Genomic DNA, 23429 nt, shown 5'->3' on the forward strand with positions numbered 1-23429 from the left:
GGACCTGGCATAAAGAAAAGTTGAAGAGGAAGGTGACAGATAAAAGAATGACTAGAACCAAGTCTCTGCTCTGAGGAGGTAGGTGTGGATCAGTTGTGGACAGGAGGTGGAACACTTTGTGATAGGAGAGAAGAAAGGAGGAAGGGAGGGCTGCAGATGATGATAATTTAGAGGTTTGGTGGCATGAAGTTGAGAGTTTTCTCTTCTCATCCCCCAGTAGTGGTATGGAATTCCTTCTGGAAGTGATAACTAGAAAATAAATTTTGCCAATGGCTGTTCCATTTTGTTATGATTACAGTCATGCTATTTTCAGAGTTATGGTCTGAGGTTTGTCATGCACAATTACCAGATTACAAAACAGCTGTGAGCATTTGAGGCCAGAATTTGGTCTCCTCCCCTCTTTACTGTGCAGCCTAGCACATTGTTAGTACTCAGTACATGCCAGGTACTCAAATAATAATGACAGAGGGCTCTGTGCTTATCCCTGTGCTTTGCAGCCTGCAAGCTGATGCTGAAGAGTAATTTTAATTATTGGGCTCCAGCTGTGAGCCAGCCACATGGAACTGTTTTCTGGTAGTTAGGAATTTGTTGAGTGTTCAATCTTCCCAATCACTGACACAGAGTTGTATGGAGGAAGCAAGCAAAGGACACAGATATTGATCAAACTTTGATTTCACTGCTTTGTATCTCATAACACTTTGTCCTACTCATGGAATCATTGGGTTCTGGTTTGTATGATGGGTTTATGTCGTCAGTTTATCTCACCTCCTAGATTTGAGGGCCCTTGAAGCAGGGCCAACTCAACTTTGGTTCTTCTTTAGTTGTCATCTGAGGATCTGTTATACTGTAGATGTTTAATAAATACTGGATGAGTGAATAATGACTAAATGAAGTAATTGATGAGAAAATACATGAATGACATGAAAATACATACTACAGTACTCTGAACACTTAACTTTTCTTTCTGGGCCGGCTGAAGCAGCTCATGCCTCCTTGGTCCTAGCCAAAGCAGCCTAATTCTGTTACTTATGTAGGGACCCTGCCCCTGACTTTAAGCTTATTTTCCTACTTTCATTTTTACCTCACATCCATTTTCTCATTTACTCACTTTTTCCATGTCATATATTCAGCCTCAAATCTTGCTTTGGGACAAATTGGAATATAAATGTTCACAAAAATCTGCTGCTCTCTGGACGGACGTGTGATTCTAAGCCTCTGTATCTTTGTTAATGATTTTGTTTCCTCTGCCTGTAATGCCCAAGTCTTTCCTACTTCTTCTGCCTTTTATGGGCTTAACAAGCTTGAAGGCACATGTATTTTAGGCTCTGTTGCAAAGAACAGAGGCTCATTCAAGTTACCTGAAATAAAGGGGGAGGTGAGTGAAGGGGAAAGGTATACATGTGGGGGTTTGGGGTAGGTATTATACCAGTGAGATAACCCAGAAGTTGGAATTAGCAGACAATGACTTTAAAGCAGTTGTTATAAATATATTTATGAACTTAAAGAAAATATTGACTTAATGTCTGGGGAATCTAAGCAGTAAAGTAGAAATAATAGAAAAATAAATATCAGAAATGAAAAATTTATTGGATGGGCCTAACAGCTGAATGTGAAAATGGATCCATTGAAATTATACAATCTGAAGAACAGAGAGAAACAAAATAAAAATAAAAAAGCTGTACTGATCTCTGAGAATATGTCTTAATGCATTTGGAGCACACCGTAGTTGGGATGCCAGAAAGAAAGAGAAAGGAGAAGGGAGGAATATTTGAAGAAAAAGTAGTCAAAAATTTCCTAAATTTAAAGGAAAACATATAGTATTATCAGAAGCTCAGTGAGGCCCAAGCAGGATAAACACAAAGAAAGTCACACCTACATCCTTCATAGTCAATATACTGAAGAACGAAAGATAAAGTAGCCAGAGAAAAATACTTTGCATACAGGGAATAATGATATGATTATGACTGACTTCTCATTGTGAACAAGAGAGATCAGAAGACAATGGAATGACATACTTAAAATGCTGAAAGAAAATTACTGTCAACCAGAATTTTATATCTAGCAAAATATCTTTCAAAAAGAAAGGTGAAGTAAATATCTATTTAGATAAACTAAAACCGAGAGGAGTTTGTCATCAGCAGATTTTCACTATAAAAAGTACTGAAGAAAGTTCTTTAGGCTGAAAATGATACCTGATAGAAGATCTATCTGTGGAAAGGACCAAAAAGTACTGGAAATGGTAAATATGTGACTAAAGATAAAAGACTAGCTTTTTTTCTTCTATTAAATTTTTAAAAAGACATATGACTATTTAAAGCAAAAATAATACCCTTGTGATGTAGGGCTTATAATGTATATAAGAATAAAATGACAAAAATAGGGCAAAGAATGAGGTGGTGGTAGTAAATGGGATTGTGATGTTGTAAGGTTATTACATTGTAAAATATGAAGTAGTATTTATTCTTAGTAGTAGACTGTGGTAAGATTTGGATGCATTTTGTAAACCTTAGAACAACCACTAAGAAGTAATAAAGGCACAGCTAAAAAGCCAATGGAAAAAAATAGAATGAAATACTAAAAAAAAAAATACTCAGTTAACACAAAAGAAGAAGATGAAGAGAGGGAGAAAAGTAGACAGAAAAAATAGAAAACAAAAGGCAACATGGTAAAGACAACAATTACAATACTTTAAGTTAGAAGGCAATGTTTAACAGGCTAGGGTGAAAAAAAAAAAGCAAGAGCCAACTTTTTGCTGCCTACAAGAGATATAGTTTAAATATGAAGACATAGAAAGGTTGAAAATTAACGAGTGGAAAAAACACACCATGTAAATGGCAAGCATGAGAAGTGTGGCTATTGTATTATCAAGGCAGGACGTATCTCCAAAGATAAACAGGTATATTTCTTAATGATAAAGGGTCAGTTCAAGAGGAGACATAAAATCACAAACGTGTGCACACCTATTAATAGAACTTCAAAATGTATGAGTCAAAAACTAATGGAACTAAAGGGAGAAATAGAAAAATACACACTGATAGACATTTTAACACTATTCTCAGTAACTGAAACATACTGAAGCTCTGTTAACCAACCTGACCTAATTAACATTACTACACCCAAGAACTGTAGAATGAAAAACTACCCCTAAGAAATACAGACTATTCACAAAAATAGACCATATACTGGGACAAGAAATAAGTCTCACACATTTCAAAAGATTAAAATATTACAGATTTTAATTCAATTAAAATTCAACACCTATCCATGACAGAATGAATCTCATCATACTGGGAACAGTTTGACCAAAATGGAATTAAATTAAAAATAAATAGCAATATTTTTTAAAATGTCCAAATATTTAGAAATTAAAGAACACACTTCTAAATAATCCTTGTTTAAAAAAAAGCACAAGGGAAATTAGAAAACATTTTTAACTAAACAGTGATGTAACATCACAATTGTGGGGTGCTGCTACAGTTGTGCTTAATGGAAATGTATAGCTTGAAATGCCTGTTTTAGAAAAGAGGGAAGACTTCAAATCAGTGTTCTAAGTTTCTACTTTAAGCAAATAGAAAAAAAACAAATTAAATCCAAAGTAATAGAAGCAAGATTTATCTACTCGATTCCATTTATTTTATTGATTTATTCAGTTATTTATTGTTTCCTAGAAACAATGAGGAAAACAAAAGAGAAAATTAACAAAGGCAGAAATTGATTCTTTGAAAAGATTAATAAAACTGGCAAAACCTAGCAGGGCTCATTAAAATTAAGGAAAGCACAATGGCCAATATCAGGAATGAAAAGTGCTTGAATAGAATAGATAAATTTCTTGAAAAAGTTTGCCTTAATTGACACAAGAAGAAATAAAAATATGAAGACTCCATACCTATTTAGAGAAATTGAATTCATCATTTAAAAGCTTCACACAAAGAAACCCCAGGCCCAAATGGTTTCACTGATGAATTATACCAAATATGTAAGGAATAAATGCACCAACTTTACACAAAGTCTTACAGAAAATAGAGAAGAAGGAAACAAATCCCAACTCATTTGATGATGCCAGCATAACTCTGATGTCAAAACCAAGCTAATATATGAAAAGCCGATGACGAGCCAATATCCCTCATGAATATAAATGCAATAAATCCAACAAAATATTAGCAAATCTGTTCCAGCAATCAATATTTAAAGAGAATAATATATCAGACCAAGTGGGGTTTATCCCAATAATGCAGTTAGCTCAATATTTAAAAATAAATCAAGGCAAAATGGCCATCCTGCCTAAAGCAATCTAAAGATTCAATGCAATCCCTATCAAAATACCAACAGCATTCTTCAATGAACTAGAACAAATAGTTCTAAAATTCATATGGAACCACAAAAGACCCCGAATAGCCAAAGCAATCCTGAGAAGGAAGAATAAAGCAGGGGGAATTATGCTCCCTGACTTCAAACACTACTACAAAGCCACAGTAATCAAGACAATTTGGTACTGGCACAAGAACAGACCCATAGACCAGTGGAACAGAATAGAGAGCCCAGATATAAACCCAAGCATAGCTGGTCAATTAACATATGATAAAGGAGCCAAGGATATACAATGGGGAAATGACAGCCTCTTCAACAGCTGGTGTTGGCAAAACTGGACAGCTACATGTAAGAGAATGAAACTGGATTATTGTCTAACATCATACACAAAAGTAAACTCAAAATGGATCAAAGACCTGAATGTAAGTCATGAAACCATAAAACTCTTAGAAAAAAATATAGGCAAAAATCTCTTGGACATAAACATGAGCAACTTCTTCATGAACATATCACCCCAGGCAAGGGAAACAAATGCAAAAATGAACAAGTGGGACTATATCAAACTAAAAAGCTTGTACATCAAAGGACACCATCAGTAGAACAAAAAGACATCCTACAGTATGGGAGAATATACTCATAAATGACATATCCAATAAGGGGTTGACATCCAAATTATATAAAGAGCTCAACAAACAAAAAGCAAACAAGCCAGTTAAAAAATGGGCAGAGTAGCTGAACAGACACTTCTCCAAAGAAGAAATTCAGATGGCCAACAGGCACATGAAAAGATGCTCCACATTGCTAATCATCAGAGAAATGTAAATTAAAACCACAATGAGATATCACCTTACACCAGTTAGGATGGCCAACATCCAAAAGACAAACAACAACAAATGTTGGCGAGGATGTGAAGAAAGGGGAACCCTCCTACACTGCTGGTGGGAATGTAAACTAGTTCAACCATTGTGGAAAGCAGTATGGAGGTTCCTCAAAAAGCTCAAAATAGAAATAACATTTGACTGAGGAATTCCACTCCTAGGAATTTATCCTAAGAATGCAGGAGCCCAGTTTGAAAAAGACATATTGCACCCCTATGTTTATCACAGCACTATTTACAAAAGCCAAGAAATGGAAGCAACCTAAGTGTCCATCAGTAGATGAATGGATAAAGAAGATGTGGTACATATACACAATGGAATATTATTCAGCCATAAGAAGAAAACAAATCGTACCATTTGCAACAACATGGATGGAGCTAGAGGGTATTACGCTCAGTGAAATAAGCCAGGCGGAGAAAGACTAGTATCAAATGATTTCACTCATCTGTGGAGTATAAGAACAAAGAAAAAACTGAAGGAACAAAACAGCAGCAGACTCACAGAACCCAAGAATGGACTAATAGTTACCAAAGGGAAAGGGACTGGGGAGGGTGGGTGGGAAGGGGGGGATAAGGGGAGAAAAAGGGGCATTATGATTAGCACACATAATATAGTGGGGGGGGACATGGGAAAGGCAGTATAGCACAGAGAAGACAAGTAGTGATTCTATAGCATCTTACTATGCTGATGGACAGTGACTGTAATGGGGTATGTGGGGGGTGCTTGATAATAGGGTAACCATAATGTTCAAGTAATTGTACATCAATGATATCAAAATTAAAAATAAATAAATAAATAAATAAACGTATTTCTTCATATTAATAGGAAACAAAGAGAAAGATCATATGATAACATTTCACTAGATTCAGAAATAAAATTGACAAAATTCGACATTCATCCACAAAAGATTACACAAGTCAAATGAGATGATGTACTCAAAATGTTCAGTAAACTGAAAAATGCTATATAAGTGAAAGCTATTTTTATTTTCTTCCCTTTGCTGCAACATCCTGAGATTTATAGGCTATTTTCTGGTAAGGACTTTCCTGGGATCTTCTTGGGATACACTTTTCAACTATTCAGTCAATGCCTTCAGAATAAGACTCAATTGCCATGCACAGCAAACCATGACAGAATAACAAAATAGTGACAACCACGAAGTCTACACTGCCACTGTAACTTGAGAGTTTACTGAGTGATGGTCTCTGAGTTAGGTGCTCTTCGTGCATTACTTTATTTTATCCTCAGAGCGTCTCTGAGAAGGGCACTAATATTTTTCTCTACCTTATAAATGAGAGAATGAGGATCAGAGACTAAATACTTTGCTTGGAGTCTCACATATAGTTCATGGCAGAGTCAGGAATCCAGCCAAAGCTTACTCTAGAGCTTCAGCTTTTTCACCCTATTCTGCTTGCCTGCTGTAGTCTTGTTTGGGAAGGGTCCCTAGAGTTGGCTTCTGCCCTTCTGGGCTTCCAGGGAGGCAAAGCCTGGTCTTGTTTCCCTTTTTTCTGCGTGCTGGGTACTGTGCTAACATTCCATTGGTAGGAGAGAAAAACCTCTTTAACTGTAGTTTGTTGACTTTTGAAATTCTTAACTAGTGTTGTAAAAATAATAGACATTCACATTAAAAATATTAAACTATAAGTGAGTATAAGGTGAGCAGCATTGGTCCCCTTCCCCACGATTCCCCACATTCCCTGAACCAAACAACTAGCAACAGATACTATATATACTTTCAGAAACGGTATGTATATGCAAATACACATATACACATATTCCTAAAGTAAGCAGATGGACCATTTATTCCTATAACTTGCTTTTTTCTTTAAATCAATATACCTAGGCAAGAACTCCATAACAACACAACACATAAATGTTTTACCTCATTCTTTTGAAAATATGCATAATATCTCATTGAATGACTATACCATAATTTATTTAACTAGGCTCCTATTGATATATATTTAGGGGTTTTTCCATTTAAAAAATATTACAAATAATGCTGTAGTGAGCAATTTTGTACATACATCTTATACATGTGTGTGAATATTTCTACAGGAAATATTCAAGAAAGTGGAGTTCCTGAGTTAAGGGATATCTGCATTTTAAATTTTGGCAGGTATTGCTGAATAACCCTATGAAAAGTTTGCATCAGTTGGCACTCTCACAATAGTGATGATAGTGCCTATTACCCTTCATCTAGTGTTTTGAAATTTTTAGATCTCTTTCAACTACATTTATCGAGTGCCTTCTGTGTGCTTTAGACACTGCACTAGGCTCAGGGATTTGAAATGCATTCAGTGTAGCTAGATTTGTTGGTAAATTACTGCTCCTTGGGGACTAAGAGCCTTTTACCCTTTCAGAAAAGGAAGCTGCAAGCTGGTGAGGTATTTAGTTTCAATTTAGCTTAATGGAAACCTGTTAGTGAGTTTTAAAATAAGGACCAAGACAATTGAAATGGAAAGTGAGGCCTTCTGGGCCCCAGGAAGGAAAATACAGGGTCTGTGGGTTTGCATGCTTCAAAGAGCCTCTCTTTCCAGGAACAAACATGTTTCAGTACCGAACCTGGTGGAGATGTGAGCTGCTGAAGGCTCTAGTTTTCGCTAGGGCAGGTGCTTCCTAGTTAAGCAAAGAGCCACACAGATTCTTGTTGGCTGAGGGCAGAGCAGGATCTATAAATGGGAATATAACGCTTCCAGTTATCATTAACGGGGCACAAACTCTGGCCAGGCACCACACTATGCAGTTTATGTGCATTCATTTAATCCTCACAACAAGCCTATGATTATCTGAGAGGATATTGCTATGATGCCCATTTTAAAGATAAGGATGCTGAGATTCAGAGAAGTCAGGTAACTTGCCTACAGTCATTGAATTAGCAGGTAGCAGAGTGGGGACTCAAACCTGGGAATGGTTAACTTTAAAGCCCATATTTGGGCTCCATGGGTACATCTGATCAAATAATTTAAAAAATATATTTTATCTTCATGATAGGGTACAACTTAAGAATTTTTGATCTACTTACCCCTAAAATATGCTGAGACAAATGGGTTGCTAACACTGTTCAGTGGGTTATGTACCAAGACAGGTCTAGGTGCAGGTAAATGCCCAGCAGGTGGCAGTAATAATCACCTGTTACATTGACCAGAATTTTATTTTCAAAGCACCCTCCCATGGATATGGGAGAAGAGTAGGATATGAGGTGGATGCAATGTTAGGGAGCTTGGAATTCATCTCATGGCTGATGAGGAGCTGTTGGGAGGCTTTAAATCAGAAGAATGATGTGATCAGACTTATGTTTTAGGAAGATCACTTATAGTGATTAAGAGTTTGAGTTCTAATTCTGGTGACCTCTGGGTCAGTTGCTTGATCCCTCTATACCTCAGTGTAGAACAGGTATAATTCCTTTGCAAAATAGGAATAATGACAGCTCTATCATTGTGGAGGTTAAATGAGATCATGTACATAAGTTGTTTAGTAAGTGACTGGCCCATAGTAAGTGCTCAATAACTAAAAATGATAATGATATAATTATTAGAGTAGAGAGAAACTGTAATCAGGGAAATCAAATGTAGTTAGGCAAGAGATAGTAAGGACCTGAATTAAGGGAGTTATAAATAGAGAGGAGAGTTATGAAAGATATTAAAGAGATAGAATTGTTTGACTTTGAAATACAATGCCAATGGCAGGTGAGGAAAAGGCAAGTGTCTTTGATGGCTCCCACTTTCCAACTGGGTGACTGAATGGATGGTAGTGCAGTTGAGTGAAATAGGAAATACTAGAGGAAATGGAAATTGGGGTGGAAAAAGAACACAATGAGGTCAGTTTTTAAGATAACTGAGTTTGACTTCTAAATAAAAGTCAGTCAGTCATAGGAATGGAAAGTACAGCACAGGGAATATAATCAGTAACATTATAATATCTTTGTATGGTGACAGAAGATAACTACACTTATTGTAATGAGCATTTTGTAATGTATGTAAATGTTGGATCATTATGTTGTACACCTGAAACCAATATAATATTATATATAATTATACTTCAATTTTAAACTTTTAATAAATAAATTTTTAAAAATACATTGAGTTTGAGTACTCTGTCATCAATTTGAGCATGAGGTTTTGGAAAGTCTAAGCTATAGAAATAGATTTGAGCTTCATCATAATGTGGAAGATGAAGCTATGGGTGGGGATAAGAGCACATAAGGGGAGTGTGTAGAATAAGAACACTATGGGGTCAATCATATATTCCTAGAGGAGAAAGAACTATTGGAGAGGTTAGTGACATGGAAATGAAGGTGGAAAAGTTTTAAGGAGAAGCAAGGGAGCCCTTAACATGAGCTTCTGTAAGAGAACTGAGAAGTGATATCCAGCAACTGAGTTGTTACTAGTTCTTGCCTTCAGGATGTACACACTAAAATCTGTAACAATGAGAATAGAAAAATGCTCTATTATGAAGGATCTCAGACTGGGACATCTGTTATTCCACTGAGCACCAGGGTTAATTTGGCTGCTGTGGTGGTCTGGGGTGGGGAGTTTCCTCTTCCTACGTCCCTCCTCCATAGACATCCTCCATCAGCCAAATAAAATGGCCTGTCCAAGAGTAAAGTACCTTCTTTGGTCAATAGAATAAGAATGGTGGAACCCCCTCACTGGAATCTCCAAGCTGCCTCCAATGTGTACTGCAGTATTGTTTCTTTTCATAACACTGTCACCTTTTGTAGACCAAAATCCAGAGATAACTATTGAAGATCCATTTTATCTTCCATTTCACAATAGCCAGTACTTGTGGTGGTGCTGGAAGTTGAGGCAGAGCCTTCCTCAAAGTGAGAAAAGGAAGAATAGAAGGAAGTAGGAGAAAGTGACAGTATGTCAGGGTTAGTTAAAGGACTAGCATAGGCTACTTGGGTAGGGTTTTGTTAGGCAGAGATAGTGGGAACAGGGAGTGGGAAGGAGAAGATGGCATTCTTGCAGGAGGATGGTAAAAACAAAGGTGCAGAGGTGGGGAAGCACAGGCCAAGCTCAGGAAATGTAAGTAGACTTGCTGGGCTGCATCTCCAAGAGCTAGCGCACTGCTGGGTGGGAGAGCAGGCTGGAATGCAGACTCAGAGCCAGACAGTAGAGTTCTGAGGGCCGGGGGAGGGAGTTTGGGCTTTCTTGCCCTGTGGTTTGACAGCTTCTGGGAGGAACCATCAAAAGCTTTCCAGGAATTCAGGTTTGTCTGTCTCAGGCTTCTCCTCCTGGAAGACCAAGGGCCCAAAGTGGCAGCCTGACATTCAATCTCCTTTGCCATGGTTGGGAAGTCAGGGCTGTAGCTGATTTCATTGGCCTGTTTTGCATTTATTATAGTGTGGCTTTTATAGTGTGTTAATTGAAATATTTCCAACTGCCAAAAACAATTACACTCAAATTGCCCTGTCAGTTCTTTTATTGCCAGATAAATGTTTTACAGACATATTTATGGGGGTCAGTGGTAACTGGATCTCGTTTTCTATTTAAGGCTGGCAGTTTGAGTTGGGATTGGCCCTCCACTGCTCTGTTGTGGGCCAGAAAGCTGTTGGACATTGTGAAGCTTCCATCTCCTTACCTTAAGAATCAGAGGTTCTTCAAAGGAAAGCAGCTTTCTGGCTCATGGGGCTTAGCCTCAGAGAAAGGTTCCCATTCACTGGAAACCTTGGCAACCTGGCAGAAATCTGAATCCTGCTGCCTGCTCTACTAAAAACAATCCCAGCTCAAGCTGAGATAAGCTCTCTCCCCCTGTAATCTCTTTCCTGCACCCCCCACCCCCACCACCATCAGAGCCTCTCACACAGACTCCATCATGAAAGAGTTGGAAGAGCCCATCTAGTTTAACTCCCTCACTTTGCATTTGGGAAACCTAGGCCCAGAGGCTTCTGCAAGATCACTCAAGTGGTCAGCAAGAGCTGGGAGCAGAGGTCTCTGTCCAATGTGCTATGCTGCCACCAACATGTGCCTTTTTGCTTCTCCGCTGCCTTGACCCCTCCTTCAATGAGCTAGACCGGCTTCTTCCGAAAGCCCCTCCCTTACATATCCAGCCTCCACTGATCTCCCTCTTGCTCAGTCATCTGAAACATGTATTTATTCTGTATATATACCACATGGTTTTTGGTTGTTTGGTGGAACATTTTACTGTCTGTTACTGTTCTCCTCCTGCCTTTGTATGTACCATTTTCTTCTGAAAAAACATTTTCTCCACTTTGACAACTCATACTCATCCTTTCATACCCAGCTAAGAAATAGCCACCTTTGGGAGCCTTTCCTGTGCACCCAGGATGGGTAGGTGCCTCTGTGCACTCCTACAGAATGCTGGGCACACACGTTTCCATTGTTGGCACAGAGCTACTCTCAAAGGAACATACTCTGAGTGCATGAGTGAGTAAATGATGAGTGAGCACTGATCACACTCATCTGTTCTCCATGAACCCTGTCAGGGCAAACTAGGGTAGGGACCTCATCTCTCTTTGTCTTTGTCCCACTGCTTAGGTTAGTGGGACACATAAATAGATGCTCACCAAATGTTTACCAAGTTGAATTGAGCATGCTTCTCTTGGGAACATAAAGTTTTAGTATATTAGAACCAGAAGATCATCATATCCAATCCTATGCATTTTACTGAGAAGGAAACTGAGGCCCAGAGAGGGAAAGCATTTTTCCTAAGATTATGATTACTGATGGTTTTGATGGCATTCATTCATTTGTTCAGTGAATGTTTAATACCTACTATATTCTGAGACAGCAGTGTGCAAAACAAAATATATGCTCATAAAGAGCTTACATTCGTCCCTCACAAGAATATAATCTGCCCTCAAAAATCCCCTTAATGCCTAGTACAGAGCTAAGCAGTCAGAATATGCTTTTAAAAAATGTTTGTTGAACCAGTCGCAAGTAAGAAATGCCCAGCACTACATTACCTGGCTGCTCTTCATGAGTCAGTCCCACTGATGCTGCAATGGGGTTGCCTCAGATATAGGACCTCTTTGGCTGGGCTAAAAAGCATATGTTGCCATTGAGAGGACTGTTTCTGAGACTCGAGAAAGCTCAGTCTCCCTTGTCTTCAAGGAACCTTGGCAGAAGCCTTTGTGTGTCCTGTAATACTGTTTCTGATATTCCCCCAGAGATTTGCTTAGGACTTACCTTTTGTTTCTGTTCTTTCAGAGTATCAGCATGGGCAGAGGAGCCAGGAAGAGAGTAAGTGCTGAGACCACCACAGTCTCTCAGCAAGAAGCTAACAGCATATTTTCTGCTGAAAGAAAAAAATAGAAAATTCAAATGCACAAAAAAACCCCATTAAAATCAACCTTAAGCCTACCATCCTGGGAAACCTCTTAGTTAACACGATGCTATATCCTTTCAGATATTTCTCTGCATATATTAAAATTGCATAAATTTATTTCTAAATGGAATAAAAATGAATGTTACTTATAATCTACTTTTTACATAGTATGTTCAGAACACCTTCCACTGCCAATAAATATACTTTTATAGCATCATTTTGAATTACTGCATAATATTTTACCATATGTTCCTTAAGGCCATACATAATTTGCTTAACCATGCCCCATTGTTAGACATCTAGATGTCTCCTTTTTCTCACTATTGTAGTCAGTCCTCCAACAAACATTTATGTATTTAAATCTTGGGCCATATCCTTGGTTATTTCTTCAATATAAATTCTTATACATAGAAATTTGGTTCAAACACTATAAATAAATACTTATTAGGCTTTTGATAAGTATTGCAGAAATTGCTCTTTAGAAAGATGCTAATTTATGGGTGCGCATTTTCCCACATCTCACCAACACTGGGTATTAGTTTTGTTTATTGGTTTTTGTTTTCAGTTTTCACCAGTTATATACTGAAAAAAACTGTATTGTTTTATTTTGCACACTTTAGTTGCTAATGAGGGTGAATATTTTTTATATGTCATGTGTCACTTTAGCAAGGTGTTTATCTGTCAGGGAAGGGAAAAACTTCTAGTCCTTGATTTTTTTGCTCCAAGGATCTGATGGGACTGTGAAGCTTAAAGTTATCAAGTATTGAGAATATTGCTGTTAGAGTAGCCTTCAGGTGGCAAACTGGAAGACAAAATATGAAGTAGCTTAAAGAACAGCTGGGCATCCTTCATTTTGCATAACACCCTGCCTTTGGCAGCAGGTCCTGGCCATTAGCTTCCAGGCCGCATGGAAGGCAGCAGGGTGGAGTCAGTTCTTTGGTCCCAAAAACTCACCACAGTTTCCAGGTAAGCCCTGACCCCCAGGGTTTAAGTGGCCATGATCTGCCAGGCAATAAGAACTCTGGGCTGAGCAGTTCCTTTGGACGCTTCCATGAGTGGTCTGTTGACTATTTCATATTCCGTATATCAGAGACAGAGCTTAGCTTCTAAGGAGGATTTGTGAATCAAGGAGCTTCCTGTAGCACTGCTTGCTTGTCCAAGCTAATTAGTCACTCCTGATCCTCACGTGAGGTTTTTGTCCAGGAGGAAGATTCAGGTACCGAAGTCGGAGAAGTGACAGATGAATGGGTCCAGTCCAAAGCCACAGTTAGACTTCCTGACCAGCTGGAGTTGACAGATGCGGTGAGTGAGCAGTATCCTTCCCTTGCTGCTTCTGCCTCCTCTGGCCTCAGGGATATGCTCTTCCACAGTATCAACTAGGAGCCATGCAGAACCTGGGTGTGAGATGTCTACTGACGCCCTTGGGGTCCTCCGAAGCCTCTGAGGCGGCAGAAAGCCTCTGTGTATGACACCCTCTTGGTATTTTTCTCCCTTAGGAGCTAAAGGAGGAGTTTACCCGGATTCTGACAGCCAACAACCCACATGCACCCCAGAATATCGTCAGGTACAGCTTCAAAGTAAGTCATCTTCTCTGGTGCTCCTTGGCTTGGTGGTGACTTGCTACATTGCAAAAGCTCCTCAGCTATTAGAGAGATCACCTTTAAACCTGTCTTTGGTTGGTACCCTGAGATTTTACATGGAGTTTTTCAAAGATTTTTAGAAGTTCTTTTTGACACTCTCTTGCAGTTTTGCTAATTGCACTGTTTTAAGTGCCCTGCAGAGCCACTCTTTTCAAGAACCCAAAAGTGAATCATTCGGTTAGAAAAATACTTTTCCAATGTGTATGACACATTTTTCACTAACATCAACTATCAGGTCTTCAGGAAGTGAGTGTTCCTCAAGTGAGACACCTGAGTGGAGTACAAACTCCCCTTTGCACAAGGAGCTGGCCTTTCCCTGCTCATTCCTGCCTGGGAGGAAATCCCAGCAGGAGCAGGCTCCATTCCCCATGTCTCCTGACCTCACAGCCAGGTGGACAGCTGACTCCATCAGGGCCTTCCTGTGGTACATGTGGTCTGGGTGCCTTCTCACTTTGTAGACACATATATGGCACATCTTTAAGGGGGACAACAATTTTTTCAGCCATACGAGGTCAGCTCCTGTGAGTAATGACTAAAGAAAACAGATTCTGAGGACAGTTCGAGCTAAAGTGGAAGTGATGCATATGTCTTTTATTTCACTATTTTAAGATCCATTTGTTCCATGCTTACCATGTGCCAGTGTCAGGTCCTATATTAGACCTTTTACATATGTTATTTCATTTAATCCTCAGGTTTCTTTGATATAGGAACTATTTTTACCTTCATTTTATAGAAACCAAAATTAAATTAGATAAAACAAATTACAAAAGTCACACAACTAGGATTCAAAGCAAGACTTAAACTAGTTCTTTGTCCAATGCCAAAACAACATCACACTGCTTCTTAAAAATATTTATATATAAAATACACACATGTATATGTAAAAATTATTTTGAATATATAAAAGAAACCCATGGTACAAATTTCAAAAGATTCAAAAGAATAATGAAAATTAAATCTCCGTCCCCTTTCCCTTTCCCTGGTAACAACCACTAGCAACAACTTCTTAAAAAGGAAAAAGTTTTATAGAGATATAATTTATATACCACACAATAACCCATTTAAAGTACAATTCAATGGCTTTTAGTATATTCACAGATTCTGTAACTATCACCACAGTCAAATTTAGAACATTTTCATTTCTCCCCAGAGAAACCCCATACCTCTTAGTTGTCACTCCCAGTCCTCCATCCCTTAGAGCCCTAGGCCACTAACTCATTTTCCACCTCTGTAGATTTGCCTATTCTGGACATTTTATATAAAAGGAATCATACCATATGTAGTCTTTTGTGACTGGCTTCTTTCATTTAGCATAACATTTCCAAGGTTCATCCATGTTATAATGTATATCAGTATTTCATTTCTTTTTATTGCCAAATATTCCATTACATGAATATACTATATCCATTTATTATCCATTTATCAGTTGATGGGCATTTGGCTGCTGCTTGGCTATTATGAACAATACTGCTATGAGTGTTCATATATAAGTTTTTGCAATGTTTTTTGAACACACTGCTTCTTATTTAAGATTGAGTAATCCATCCCTCCACAAAAAGGTTGGGACAATTCCAGATGTTTCCTGAGAGGTTCCACTCCTGAGCTGTGCTACTGGCCTCCCTTGGGCAGCATATAAGGGGTAGAGGGAAGATGCTGTGCCCTTCCTGAGCTTATGCTGGAGTTCAGCACACTCTATGGGCTCCTGTCCTTCTGAGACTGTCAGTGTGCTGGCTGAGGAAGGCATGCTACAGGCAGAGGAGTGGTGCTGCTTTGTGGGTGTCAATGTACTCCTCTGGCTCTCTGGGAAGCCCATTTATTAGAAAAAGTCCTTTGAGTTGACTGCCAGCTGGGAAGCCCTAGGCTGCCAGGCAGGTTCACCTTAGCCCACCTTCTAACAGCCTCCCAGGCCTACATGGCATCCTTCCACAGAGCTGGTCTTCATCTCATTGGTCCTTCACTGAGATCCAAGAGCTTTAGGTTTCCAAATGTCTTCCTTTCCCTTGACGTGCTGGTGTGGGGAGGCAGATGGTTTCAATCTAGGCTTGCCTCATCTCCTTTCACAGGAGCAACAGTATCTGAATTCTATTCTTAAACTGAAGAGGAAGGTCCTAGTCACTGCTGGGGACAGAGTGCAGCTGAAATCTCAGATAACAACTATACGGATAGCTTATTCCCATGGGAACCTCCATCATCATAATAATAGTTGCTATTTTATCGAGCACTTATTATATGTGTCAGATACTATGCTAATAGAGTGTTTTCATTACTTGCAACTATCCTGCAAATTAGATATTATTATCATCATTCTACAGATGGCTTAGAGGGGTTAAACCCAAGGTCATGGAGATAATCAGGGACAGAATCAGGATTTGAATTCAATTCTGCCCACCTCTACAGACATGCTCTTGACCACTGCACTGTCCCATCTCCCCACCCATCTGAGTTACTGAGAAAGGAAGGCTTTGTGGTGACTTTTAAAGCAGAGCTTGCTCATCTATGTGTAGAAATAGAGACCCTGTCAGTCCTCAAGGGGCAGGTGGGTCTGGTATAGCTGGAGCCCATGGGTTGGTTTCCTCTGCAGTGAGTTTACCTCAGTGTGCCATACAAAGGTATTAATTTTCTTTATGGCTGGGAAGAAATATTTTCAAAGAAAGAAGGGACCCCTCTTCTTCAGACTAGGATACTGATCAATGAGGAGGAAGTCTAGAGGAACAAGACTATAGGCTCACGAAAGCAGGGATCATGTCTGCTTTTGCTAAGCTTTATATTCCTGGAACCTAGAACATACTTGGTACCTTTTGTCTTTTCAAAAATTATTTTTTGAAGAAGGAATAAGCAAGATTTCCTGGGCTTTAAGCCTAGCTCTGCTTCTCATTTGCTGTGTGAACTGGAAAAGTACCAAATACAAACGTTGTCCAGGTTTCTGTGGTCTTGTATGAAACAGGGATTAAGGATTCCGTATCTTTAAGGATCTATCCAGCCCTGGCATCCACTAAGAACAGTGGTGAGACGGTCAGGTCAGGTATGTTTAATGACTGTGTGTGACCTGCCTGAGGTCTGTGGTGAGCCAGGTGAGCCAGGATCCTTTGGCACAGATGCAGGAGCCAGTGACAGGTAAATACAGAGCTGCTTGAAGTTTGTGTGAACAGGTGTTATAAAATATGCCTTTGATGAGAACTTAAAAAAAAACTTCATTTCATTTGCCTCCTCTTCCTTAAACCAAACTACAGTGAAAACTTCAGGTTAACAGAGTATTTGCTGAGTTACGTTTCCATTAGCAGGTGGACCAACTTAGGCCTTAGAGAATGAAGGCAGACTACATTCTGATTCCAGCACTTGTGGGGACCCCTGGCCTGACTCAGCCCTCTCTCTTCTTAGGAAGGCACATATAAGATTATTGGTTTTGTGAACCAACTAGCAGTTCACTTCAGCCAGGTTGGGAACCTGATCCCCAAAGACTCGGATGAAGGCCGGCGGCAGCACTACCGTGATGAGTTGGTTGCAGGTAGGCCTCCTGGCTGGCCCAAGGCTGTAGCCCAGAGCCTGGTCCCCTTTCTCTGGTCACTGTAGTGGGTAGATTGCTAAGCTAGGACCTTGCAGAGCCCCTCCTTATATTAAGTCCAACAGTTGGCTGCCCCAGGTTAGGTCTTAGAGTTAGCCCAGGAGGCTCAGGCCAAGGAGAACCATGGGGCAGGTGAGGTGTGAAAGGCAGGAACCTAGAAGGCCTTGCCCTGCCAGGGGATGGGGGAATGGGACTGGATTTGTGACTCATCAGCAACATCCTACCCAGGTTCTCAGGAGTCTGCCAAAGTAGTGATTTCAGAAACAGAAATCCTTGAAGAAAAAGAAGAGCCTAAGGAGGCAGAAGCTGAAGCTGGGAGTCAAACAGACATGCCTGCATCTGAGGTACAGCATAATATGGCTCTCCCTCCCTCCTCTTCCAACTGCAGCTGTGGGTGGAGGCTTCAGGGGCAGCTCACCGGGGACAGGGACTGAAGGTGAGAAGTTAGAGGCTATAGGTGCCAACACCCCTGGCATCGTCACTCTCTCCCACTTCTGTCCTATCCCACGCCTTCTCCCCACTCCTGATTCCCCACCATCTTCTTCTCTCAACTGAACCCTGGTCCTGTGGGACTTTTTTTCCCAGGCAGCTGAAAAAGTGTCTGAAGAAGAATTGATAACTCCTAAGCAGCCCAAGGAGCAAAAGCTCACCAACAAGTTCAACTTCAGTGAGAGGGCCTCACAGACCTTCAACAACCCTCTCCGGGTAAAGCAACCCACAACCCAGCCCCTTCAACTTGCAGCTCTGCATGCAGGCAGGAAAGAAGCAGGCCTAACCCCAGCCCCAGAAGCTCTCAGCCTGGCAGGGTGACAGGGCAGACACCACAGTTTGTCTTTCCAAAGGGGAGCTGGGAGGATGTGTTCAGGGTCCTGTAAACCATCCAAGCAGTTTAAAGGGAGTAACAAGGAGGCTGGAGCCCTACACTGAGATTAAAACCTGAATTGGGCCTTGAAGAGGAGGTCAGGATCTGGGGAAGAACTGGCAGGTCACAATGTTACTGGGAGGCAAGGCTAGGAACCAGTTTGACTGAAGTTGATGGTCTCTGTGATAGACCAGCTAGAAAAGTTCCCTGGCTCATAAGTATGGAGGACCCTGAGCACCAAGCTGAAAGAACTTCTCAGAGTTTCAGGTGAGAAACTTACACATGTAAGGAAGTATTCTAAAGGAATAAATCTGTGAATGGAAGGCAGAGATGTACTAGTAGGTTTCTGGCAGCTCTTAATCACACTGTGTAGTCTCTATGCTGACCTCTGGTAATCTGGGTGATAACACAGTGGGGAGGGGTGCATCCGCCTGGTGGAAACAGAGACCCCAGGATTAGGGAGAAGCTTTCTCAGTGGGGGATATTAGCCCAGTGGCCTGCCAGAGGCTGACCTCTGTGTTCTGTCTGGAGGCTGGCCATAGGTTCAACTTCTAACAAATCTGTTCATCTGCCACTAGCAGTTTTTCTTGGTTGAAACTAGCACAGTCAGGCTTCGCTGCCCCTACTTTCTAGCTTAGGCTTCTTCTGAAGGAGACTTGGGTGGGAAATACAGGCTTTCACTGTTTCATTTGCTCCTTTGGCCAGGCCCTTCTTTACTTCCCCAGTTCTGTGTCCCACACCTCCCTCACCTACAGCCAAAATATTTCACCCATGGATACGCTGTTGGGTTAAGGAGGAGTTGAGGGCTTTCTGTGTACTTCCTGTTGTCACTGTTCTCTAGGACCGAGAATGCCAGATGGAGCCTCCTCCCAGGACAAATTTTTCAGCCACAGCCAATCAGGTGAGACCCTGGGCCAGTCTAAAAGCCATGCTCCCCACCCCCACCAATGCATCCTCATCTCGCTCAGCAACAAAGAAGACTGGTATAGTCAAAGATTCCTCTGGCAGTCTGCCCTCCCCATCCATCTGCTTCCCTCCTCTTTATCTATGTTCTGAACACCTGGTACATGAGACAGTAGGTCCCCACCCAGTGAGCTCTGGATTAGCCACATGCCCCCCACATGCCCTTCCAGGCATGGCTTCTCGAAGTTCCTCCAAGACCAGGGGAGAACACTTGTTCCCATGGACTTTATGCAGCCCATTGCACCCCGTGGCTGACTCTGGTGTTAACACTCTGACCCTGCCCTTCCAACAGCCTTCAGTGTTCCTGTAGACCTTCCTTCCTCATCAGATCCTACCAGATAGCCATGCCAATTTCGGTAGGATATGGTGCCAGGAATTCTGGGCAAACCATGCCACCTTAATGCCTCAGTTTCTTTCTCTGTTAAATGAAGACAACAGCAACCTCACAGGGTTGTTGAAGGGCTCCAATTGAAATAACAAACATTGAAGTATGTTGAAGTGTGGAATACTGGCCCATGGGTGACTTATTATTAAATGTAAGGTGAGCCTATCTGGCCTCCAGGTGGCAGTGACTGCCCAGGGGAGCACACAGTGTGATCTGAGGCAGCCCCTGATTCTTGCTGCTTCCTCTGCTACTATCCTTGGGCTTCTCCTGCTGTCATATGCAGTTAGCAGAGGTCCCTCACTCTTTGTTTAAACTTTCATGCTGAGAGGGTATGGTCAGTGCTGCAGACAGCCAGGATGAGCCAAAATGTTTATCCCATCCCCATGGAAAGAGACATTTTTTGAATTTCCTAGTTCAGAGTTTTGTAAGTCACCAAGAAAAATGTGAGCTAGCCTGATGTTTGCCCATTTATTCTGCCTGGTGGGGGTTGTAGGCTGGAACAGTACTGACATCCATCTGACAACTGAGACCCTGGGCTGCATGGTGGGAAGCCCAGCCCAAAGGTGCCCTGAGAGCTCCTTCATTCCTGTCCTAGAGCTGATGGTTAGCAGGGAAGATAGACAATGAATACATAATTAAGGTATGGGGGGCAGTTAGGCAATGTCATGGAATTGTGTGACTGGGGTTGATATAATTGACTCCTCAAGCCCTAAAACCTGAAGAGGAGCTGGCTGGGTGAAGATTTTGCCCTTGATGATCCTTCTCATCTTGCTCTTGCCTAGTGGGAGATCTATGATGCCTACATGGAGGAGCTTGAGAAGCAGGAAAAGACCAAAGAGAAGGAGAAGACAAAGACCCCAGTCACTAAAAAAATGGGGAAGATGGCTCTGAGGAAGATGACATCTATGGAATCCCAGGTTTGCTGAAGTTCCCATGACTCTGGGACACAGAATGACTGAGTGAGACCTTGACCCCTGGGTAGACAGAAGCCTGGCTATCTGGGAGAACTTCACAGACACTTAAAGCATGTGTATCATCAGGGGGAACTAAAGTTGAAATATGAATAGTTATTTCCTTGTGGGAAGATGTGAGGAGAGCAACAGCTGCCTCTTGCATTCCACACCTACTCCCAATTTTATATGGGTCTGGAGGTCGGCAGGGATTGAAGATTATTGGGCATGGGGCAACAGAAGACATGAATGTTATTGAAAGCCCAGTGTGCACCTTGGAAGAGCTGCAGAGTCTTCCCAAGATGGGGTGAGGATAAGGCACCACCTCCATGGGCAAAGGCTCATGGGGTTTGGTAGGTTAATTAGCTCTTTGACCTTCAGTCCTCAGGTTTACTTGTGTTCAATTCTTTAAGGGAGTCTTCAGGGCCAAGAGTCAAGTCAGAGCTGAGCACAGGTACCAGTAAGTCCAGATCAATGGGCATGGCCATCTGGGATGGATTTACTGTGAGGAGCAATGTAGGAGTAACTTTAGAAGTCAAAGTTGAGGGACTTTCTGTGGGTGTAACAAGCATAGGTTTGGGGTAATCATGGAAGTTACAGTGATAGGTCACTGTAGGAGGGGTCACCACAGGAATATTTTCCCTCACAGGCCACATTTGTCCCTTCAATGGAGAGAAAACTGGGTCAGGAGCCAAAGACACGGTATGAGTTTGAGGGGCAATGGGTGGGAAGGATGAGGTCAATAGGAAGCTGAGGTCTGGGTTCAGCACCTCGGATAGCTCCCAGACAACTATTGAGGGTGTGGTGTCGGCTCTACCCCATTACCAAAGCCAGATCAATTAAAGGAAGTTCTGCTTCCTTTGTCTGAGGTATGCCCACTTCCATTCAATTCCATGTCTCTGATAAAGTCACATTTTAGGGGAGGTTTGACTGTTTCCTGCCTTAGCTTAATAGGAATTGCCCCGATTCAGGTTCATTCCATCACTGACTAAGCACTTGCTGATCCTGACTGTGCTGGGTCCTAGAGCCCTGAGGTGAAAGACGATGTCTGTGCCATTCAGGTCATCCTATCCAGACCTCTGACTTGCCCTGCACCATTCCCTAGAGGTTAGGGGTTTCATAGGGCTGTTGGCTTGGGTCAGAGTTCACATGAAGATCTATTGGGTGTTTGGCTATTGACTCTGTGCTGGGGCCATGGTTATAGGAACCTTAATTACAGTTACTAGGACCCTGAGACCAGAAGAAAGGTCCCTGTAAGCTGAAACTGAAAATTGTCCTTGGGTCTAAGCCACAGGGACCAGTTGGTGTCTAACACCCTCAGGGAGGCGGGACTCCACTGGGTTCTTCCAGCTTGTCTGACAAGGAAGGCTGTGATGCAGGCATATTCTAGCCCTCTTGACCAAGGAGCTACAGTGGATGCAGGATACTGGTGGGTATAACATACCCCACCCCCCTCTAGTGAATACCTTCATGTGCATCCTGTCCCCAAGGGAACTGGACTCTAACTGGGAATCTCAACCACTGAGTCAGGCTGTCTGTAGAAAAGAGTGGCCTTGTGTTCAGGCCCAGTGCATGAACAGAGTGACACCCCTTTCTTAGAGACCTGGGTCTGATTGGGTTGATATAAAACCCAGTATCAAAAGTGTGGGAGGAGAGAAAGCAGAATAACTCCATGAAACTCTATAGGAAGGTCTATAATGGTAAATCACAGGTTTCTATCTCATTAATGGTTCAGAAATGTACAGAAATGAATGCAAGCTTGTCTGATCTGAAATATTAGTACAGGAATGTGGGAAAGTGCTCAGAGGCCACAAGTTCAGTCAGAAGCAATAAAGAGCTACGTCTGCTCAAGTAGCATAGTATCCAGAGCAAGTAAGACAACAGACTACCATACTCTCTCCTCAGAACATATCTGGAGCTCTGAATCTCCCAGGACCAGGAAAGGACAAGGAAAGACTCTGAATCTTCCTGACCAGGCTGGTCAGGCTGGGGAGGGACTGGCTCTCTGTGTGGGGCTAAAAGTATAGGCTTTGGAGTCCACAGACTTAAGTTTATATCCTCCCTTTGCCATTTATTAGCTGGATTTTTCTAAAATGTTTCCTCATCTGTAAAGTCCTCTTAATAATACCTACTTTGCATGAGAACCCAAGCTGATGTATGTACAGCCCATAACATAGTATTTGTTGGATACCGATTGTTATTAATATGCCATGCCATGCCATGGCTGCAGAGCTAGAAAGTTTCCTCTGAAGAACTGCTGACTTCAGGACTGTATCAAAGAAGTTAAGCAACTTGCCCAAAGTTGCCACTGGGCTGCTGATGTGTGGGATGGGATGAGAATGTTGGTCTGTGTGTCTCCAGAATCCATTCTCTTAACCACTGCCTGACGCTGCTACTCCTCAAGAACCATGGGCCTGGCCCTCTGGAGCCTCTCTGGAGGATTGTCCCTGAACTGGTTCACTCCTGCCACCTGCCTAAACTCTTTGGGCTTTTCTTGCCAGGTCCAAGCTCTTTGTTTGTCTATTAACCTCCTAAATTGTTCACCTTGTGGATTTATGGAATTTCACATAAGGATAATGTTGATTTTT

General features: G+C 41.5%; 1 protein-coding gene across 2 annotated transcripts in view; it reads left to right on the forward strand.

Annotated features, from left to right (window-relative positions):
• DNAI1 (dynein axonemal intermediate chain 1) overlaps nucleotides 1–23429 on the forward strand; it is a 52328-nt gene that overhangs the window by 3768 nt on the left and 25131 nt on the right. For both annotated transcript variants that reach the window (XM_036898020.2, XM_036898019.2), the window contains exons 2-9: nucleotides 12362–12394; nucleotides 13683–13781; nucleotides 13976–14056; nucleotides 17498–17624; nucleotides 17910–18025; nucleotides 18267–18386; nucleotides 19385–19444; nucleotides 20674–20808. In XM_036898020.2, the coding sequence (XP_036753915.2) occupies nucleotides 12362–12394; nucleotides 13683–13781; nucleotides 13976–14056; nucleotides 17498–17624; nucleotides 17910–18025; nucleotides 18267–18386; nucleotides 19385–19444; nucleotides 20674–20808 (771 nt within the window). The remainder of the gene's footprint in view (nucleotides 1–12361; nucleotides 12395–13682; nucleotides 13782–13975; nucleotides 14057–17497; nucleotides 17625–17909; nucleotides 18026–18266; nucleotides 18387–19384; nucleotides 19445–20673; nucleotides 20809–23429) is intronic.

The sequence above is a fragment of the Manis pentadactyla genome, chromosome 3 (assembly GCF_030020395.1).
Source record: "Manis pentadactyla isolate mManPen7 chromosome 3, mManPen7.hap1, whole genome shotgun sequence".
Lineage (NCBI taxonomy): Eukaryota > Metazoa > Chordata > Mammalia > Pholidota > Manidae > Manis > Manis pentadactyla.